The 7,169-nt window shown below is 46.7% G+C and overlaps 1 protein-coding gene across 2 annotated transcripts in view; it reads right to left on the reverse strand.

The window, feature by feature from the left end:
- The window catches only part of NRK (Nik related kinase), a 94,460-nt gene extending 87,543 nt beyond the window's left edge, over positions 1-6,917 (reverse strand). For both annotated transcript variants that reach the window (XM_032702206.1, XM_032702204.1), the window contains exons 1-2: positions 6,847-6,917; positions 2,251-2,316 (exon numbers count right to left, since the gene is read on the reverse strand). In XM_032702206.1, coding sequence (XP_032558097.1) covers positions 2,251-2,316; positions 6,847-6,903 — 123 coding nt within the window. In that variant the 5' untranslated portion in view covers positions 6,904-6,917. The remainder of the gene's footprint in view (positions 1-2,250; positions 2,317-6,846) is intronic.
- Between the last annotated feature and the right edge of the window lie 252 nt (positions 6,918-7,169).

The following is a 7,169-nucleotide window of genomic DNA, read 5'->3' on the forward strand; positions in this document are numbered from 1 at the left end:
CAGTCTATCAGATCCATTATATAGATCAGATGACATACTACACAGAAGTGAAAAGGAAAAGTGAATATCACAGCCCAACTTCTCATGGCCATTGCAGAAGCAGTTGTTCCACTGCAGCTGTTCTCCTTCAGAGAAAACAGACATTTGCTCTGGTTGCAAGGCCAGCACTAGGGAGATACCACGAAGCAAGATACCACCTGAGCACATTCAACTCAGCATCTTCTGCAGGAGGATTTCCAAACACACTGGAGCTTTGGACTGTGGAAAAACTGTTCACAACAGAGACTGCCAGCAGTGTGGAGTATGCTTTTTGTATCTGTTCAGCTCAGCTGTCATCATCTGTCTTCTTCAACTGCACAGCTCACTGCCATCCTCCTGCAAAGAGCAGCTCCAGCCCCTGAGCGAGCCTCGACAGAACACCCCACATTCAGTGATCACACATATTTACAGGAACAAAGCCTTAGTTATGGGTGTGCTTGCATGGAGCCAGGGCTACACAGTCCACCAGGTCTCCAGTGCACGATGCATGTGCACAAAGCTTACCCTCAGAGCCCCCAGCCTTGTTACACCCCTTCTCTCAGTGCCTTGCTTAGATGTTCCAGCCAGTCCAAGTGCAGAATGAGCTGAGACTCAAATCACTCATTTCCCAGAGCTGTCAGACCCTGGTCTCTTGCATGCTCAGTGGAGAGCAGCTTTTAGGTGCAATTTTGAATTGTCATTGTCAATATTTCTTACACATTTTGGCAACTAACATTCTAGTGAGTTACACGACAGCTCAAAATATTTTCTTCTGCAGCAGAGAAGCAAACTGTGTTGCTCCTTCCTGTTTTTGCTATGATTAAGCAGCTGATTCACTCTCAACATCCTTAAAATATGACTGGACTGAAATTTTTCTTTCCCGATATAAAATAAATCCAGATACAAAAAGAAAGGCAACTATTTCACAGAACTTCAGGAGCTTTGGGATCTTTTTACAGATAGAAAATTGTGATTACACTGACAGCAGCACCCCTGAATGTTTCCTGGCTTCTAATCTATCCATGTGAACCCCCGAGCCTCTATTTTTAATTTAGTAAATTCAGTATCTGAATGACAACCTCAGAAACAACAAAGACTTAGCCACTGCAAAGAGTTACATGAGAAAGATCCTGCTTCTGACATAAAAAAAAAAAAGGGTAGTATGGGAAAACACAAACTTCCCAGAACTGCTTCTGTAAAACATTTTCCAGAACCTTTGAAAGAGTATCCATAGCTTGAAAGGGAAAGCAAAATGTAATTACAGCAGATCTGCCACCAGAGGATGGACACCAAAATGTAGCATGTACTCAAGTGCACAGGCACTGGAGAAAGAACTGTTCTGCACTGCTACACCAGGGCCCCTTCTGCTTTCCTCCTGCAGTAGGGATCAAAGCACAAAGAGTCTGCACCAACACTGGGACTTGCCACACAGGGATTTATCAGCAGTGGGATCTGAGGGAGAAGCAAGACCAGACAACTCATTCCAGTGCCACTACTCTTCTGGTGTACCCTCCAAGGGTTCAGCAGCACGGGCTTTTCCTTCCTCTGTCTTCATTCTCCAAATGGGAACAACACATACTCAGTTCCCTATTTAATCACATCTATTTTGCCTTTTCAGGGAAGCCTTCACACTGAGAGAACACTTTTCTAGGCTAGTTCTTACAACTAAAGGAAGGTGTGCACTGCACAGTGTACATAGCACTATGTTATGGCAAACAACATTAATTGCTGTAGCCTCTGGACTGGGGGTTCTGCTTTGATATCCCAGCAACAAGGATAATGATGGAAATCAAAGACATCATTGCCTGCCTGCAGGGTAAAGTTAATGACACCTTCATCTTGAAGAGCACTGCTGTTTGAGTCTTGAGCTCCACTCAATCCAGGCCAAATTCAGCCATCACTGATGTGAATTTGTGCCAGACACCTATTTAATAATTTTGAAAATGAGAAAATAACTGTAGGACAGAAAAAACCACAGGGCATAGGGAAGTCAGTACAAAAGCCAACACACTTATGTGACCTGCAGCAGCAGAGAGACATGAAAACAGGACAGAAGGAAGGGGCACAGAGTTTCATAGGTGACAACATTTTGCATTACACAGAAAAAAGACAGCAAGATAAACCAGGCTATTACTGGAACAATATTGTCCATCTTCTTAAATGCTGCTCATTCTGCCTTAGGAAATACAGCTTTATAAAGAACTGCATTATAATTTAAAGATGCATCCAAACCTTATAGACTTGTCCATATGTTCCATTTCCAACAACCTGCACCAGTTCAAATATTCCCGCAGGGTCCTGCAAAAAGCAGAAGAAACAACATTATTTGCATTAAGGCAATCACTTCATACAGGAGAGAAATTGTACACAATCAAAATGAAACGTCTGTGGTACATTTCCTAATGATCTGCATTACACACTGAAGGGGCAATTGCCAAACCAGAGTATAAGAAATGCATTAATATTAAAGTTTTCAGTCAAGTTGCTCAAAACTCTATACACAAAATAACTCAGTGAAGATCTGCATGGCAATACAGCAGATACAACAAATAAACGAAGGTGTGTGAAAAATACAAGAATTCAACTGCTGACTCAGTTTAGTAGTAGAATAAGGAAAAACCTCCAGGCTTCCTAAGCCTTCCCACACTGAGCTAGCCTGGAGGCTAAGATGCTGTCCTCTGCCATGAAACACTTGGCACCAGCAATGTAATGAAGGAAAAAACCTAAACTAGAGAATTGAAGGAATTACTATATAAAGCATCTGAGCCCCGTTACCTTACAGAAGGGAAATGCACCATCCCAGGCAACCATAACACTACAGGCAGGCTGAGAATGCTCAACCATCCTGCTCTGCAAACATAACAAAGTGAATTTGACTCATCTATTGAACTCTTGGCTTTGAACCCAAACTAGATTGCTGTTAATTTACATAGAAGATTCATGAAGTCAGATGATCAGTGTACCATTACACATGAACCAATTTCCACCCTCCTAGTATAGCATCAGTTGCTCAAAAACCAACTCCTGCAGCAGATGTTCTCCTCCAACAATGAGATGCTGCAGCCCCTCAGATACAGGCAGGCAATCTTGTTGCAAGGCACAGGCAATGTTTGCTCCTGCATGACTGAGCACATTAAAAAATCCGGTGCTTCAGTTAAAACTCACTCAGAGATTTATATAAAACCATTAAGAACTCAAGAGACCAGTTTCTTCGTTTCTGGCTAAGCCATTTATCAGTCCACTCATTTCTTGCTGTGGTATCATTGAGAGATTTATATAAAATATTATTAACTCCATGTGTCAGTTTTACCACATCTGTTTCAGCAATCTGTCATGTCAGTTGATGCTTACTGGTACTGCTGAGGAATGTGATACAGAAAAACAATCTCAGAAGTACAATTTCAGTGACCCTGGTCGCAAAAAATCCTTTTTAAAAGGTATCCAGCTACTTCTCCACTCCATTTATATGTTCATCTTTTAATATAAGTAATACTTTCTTCATATCTGATAGGGAAACGTTTACCTCAACAAAATCCCAGTGGAAACATACAGGCTTTTTTTTCTGAGCAGATTTTGCCTTTACTGGCACAACTGTAATGATAAATGGCAATAGCTTTCAGTGCAACAGAGCCCAGACTTCCACAGCTGAAAGTACTAATGAGTTCAGCTGGTTTTGCCTTTAAGTTAAACGAGTTTTAATCTTACACTTCCAGGACTGTCAACCTCACAAGACTTTTTTAAAAAGCAATGCATAAACCAGATCAAGATCTGTTCTGTCTCTTATTTTTAAAACAAGTTAGTAAGGCATGGCCTTCTAGACTCAACCCCTAATTCCAAAAGCCCTCACACTAAACAAAATCAATGGGAACCCTTGCATACGGAGTTAAGCACGGGTATAAGAATGCCTACGACACCACGATCTCTGAAGTGCTTTGCTTCCTTCTCATTTCTTCAATTTCCTTTTTCTAGTCTGGATATAAATGAACCATTTGCTTTATTGGAGCAAAAGTCAGCAAATAATCCATCGCTACCTCTAAAGCAACAGGTGGGTGGTACAAACCTGTGCTTCACGTGCAACCTCCCCCCAGAACTGTGCTGCGGGTTGCACGTGGTCCATGCAGCGAAACTCAGAGCAGCTCTTTAAGGAACTCTTCCAGACAAGGCCTTCCATGCACAGTATCTACTGCACTCTGTGGGAAGCATAAGCAGCACCCCATTTCCCCACCTTTCCTGCAGAAAGCAGCACTGCTGAATTAAGAAGTGCTCACAGTGCACAGAAACCCAGAGGAACCTGAACTGCATTTTCAACTCCGAGTTTGCAACTGTCCCTCTCACTTAAATGCGTACTCTGTCCTCACTCTTCTTCTCTAAGCTTATTTATTTGCAAGTATAGTAATCTAAGGTGCCTCAAAATCAGCTTCTCTTTCCCCCTCCAATCAATTTCATTCTGATTTAGCATCCTAATAGTTTGCTTCTAATGGTTGCTGACACTCTAGGAAAAACTCAAACAATTATCTAAACAAATATTAGCATCAACTTTAATACAGTGAAAATCCTACCATGCCCTTGCTAGCCAATTGAGCATTAAGATCTCAAGCTGCCTCAGTTCTGAGTGCAGCCAAAATACTTGGCCATCTCTCTTGTTTTAATCAGGACACCATAGTGAACCAAGCCTTGTTAAGAGTCATAAAGGATATTAATACGGGCTCTGACTTTGGTCCTTGGATTGCCCTTGTTTGCTTGGATACCACACAGTAAATGCTGGCATTTTTCACAATGGACCAACTTCTTAATTATCTTGGAGTTAGGTATCATCTTTGATGTAGTGCTTCCTCTCAGCTACCATTTAAGCCCCATGGTCCAGCTAACCCTTCACCAGCCAGCACCTGCCAAATTGCTAGGTTCCCTTTGGCAGATGCCAAAATCCTGGCCTGAACATTCATCACTTTAAGGTTAATTACCGTAATACATTGTACCATATGGTGGCCGCCTTGCTTTCCTGCAAGTCATCTGCAGAGCAATCAGGAGGCAATAGCAAGACTGCTGACCCAGAGGCACCCAGGCCACATCTATCTCCTCCCCACAGCAGAATGAAAAGCAACACAAACAGCAAGAGCTTGATCAAATTGCACTTTTCACATCTCTGCAGCTAAAGAAGATACAGGGGTTTGAAGCATGAGTTGTTCTACAGGACCTCTGCACCTCAGCATGTAATGCAGAGTTCAGGGGTTTTTTAGCCCTGCAGAACACCCCAGCAAGATGCTCCAGCAATATCAGGAAACTACAGCCCCCCTTCTTTCCAGCCCTGACAAACACCCATTTGTAGAGGAGCAATGCCAGCTCATGCACTTTGAAAATTACGCCAATCACAGTCATATCTCCCTGCAGCTGGTGAGAGCAGAACAGCACCAAGCAGCTCCCACTGGGCCCAGGAACACCTCAGACAAGGCAAAAGTAAGGCACCTGTATTTAAATAATTTCCACAGCTCAGCATCACCTGCCTCTCATTTCCCACCAAGCACAAACCCCAAACTAAGGCTGCTGAGTGCTTAAAAAGTTTCCTCCGAAAGGAGCTATTTGTCCCTTTCCCTGTCGAGGCCAAAACCTGCAACGCTCTCAGCCTTCAGAGGTTCTGAATCAGACAGTTCTGACACAAAGCCTGTTGTCTGCCTTGCAGCATTACTCTTTTTCAAACTTACATGATTTTCTTACTTATTTAAGGAGATGAGATTCATCTGTTAAAGCTCTAAAGAAGAACTTCCATTACTTTGCCTTACACCCCTGAGCAGAGCCAGGTTAAACTTCTGCTTGCCTAGCCAGAAGCCTTTTGCCATTCTCACAGACTTTACTGTCCCTGCTGCCTTTCCTCTTTTTGCTTCTGGTCTGGAACACCCTCCTTGCCATGTGATTATTGCAAAGGCTTCTCCCAGCCCTCTTTTTTTTTTCCCTGATATTTTTAGAAAGTAGCTGCTTTGGTTTCACTGTCTGGGGATGACCGCTTTTTGCCACAATAGAACTCTTCCCTCTTCTTCTGTTGAGAGTGCTCCTGCCTGGGTTGGAAGGGTTGCTAGGTGGTCAGCTTCTATGTAAAAAGGCAAAGTGGAACTCGGGGGCATCGTACCCAGCCCTGTCTGTGAATATGAAACACTGACAGCACGGCTTTTAACGTGGCCAAAGTTTGGATTACATTAAAAACCCCAAAACACAAGAGGATAACCATAAAAACTCATAGCAAACTAGGTGAATGCTGACTTTTTTAGCTTTGGGAGAACAAAAATAAAAAAACCCCAAACCTCGATCAAAAAAAGGCAAACCCCCACGCACGCACTTCCTTCCAGAAGATCCTAATTCCTCAGTTGTTTTCTCTCCACAGCATTCTCAACACCTTTAGGAACGTCAGCAGGAATTATTCATTACCCTGGCAGGGGAACGCGCCTCTCCGGTGAAGCGCTCCCGGCCGGGCAGCGCAGCGCTCCCGCGGGACGATCGCTCCGGGAGGGAGCGCGACCTCCGGACCCCGCGGGCTCCGGGACCCGGGGAGCCCCGAGGCTGCTCCGCCCGGGGCTGCTCCCCCCGAGGGGCCCGCGACCCTCGGCCGCCGCTCGGGCATCTGCGCTCCCCGCGCGGGCACGGGCGGCACGGCCGCGCTGTCCCTGCCGCTGTCCCGCGGCCACCGGCGCCTCTCCCAGCGAAACCCCCTCCGACCAAGGGCGACAAGCGCGGGGCGAAGCCCTAGCGCAGCCCTGCACAGGCGAGGAGCGGGGTCGGGGTGTCACCCAGGGGGTTTCAGCTCCCGCCGCGGGGCAGCCCCCCCGTCCCCCTCCTTACCCGCAGCGCCGCCAGGTCGATGCCGTCCAGGCTGCGGGCGGCGCAGTCGCGGGCCATGGCTCCGCCGCCCCGCGCTAACGGTGCCGCGGGCGGCCCGCGGCGGCCCGGCCGTGCCCCGGCGGGCGCAGGGAGCCGGGCATGCCCGGCCGGCCCCCAACGCCCTCCCCGGCCCGGGCGGCCGCCGCCGGCAACTTTGGCGGAGGGAGCTGCTACGGGGAAAGAAAGTTTGCGAGGAAGTGACGTGCGGCGCCGGCGGGGGGTCGGGGCCACCTGCCGCCCGCGGGGCGGGGGCGGCCGCGCTCTGCAGCCCCACGCGCGCTCCC

Source organism: Chiroxiphia lanceolata, chromosome 14, assembly GCF_009829145.1.
Source record: "Chiroxiphia lanceolata isolate bChiLan1 chromosome 14, bChiLan1.pri, whole genome shotgun sequence".
Taxonomy (NCBI): Eukaryota; Metazoa; Chordata; class Aves; order Passeriformes; family Pipridae; genus Chiroxiphia; species Chiroxiphia lanceolata.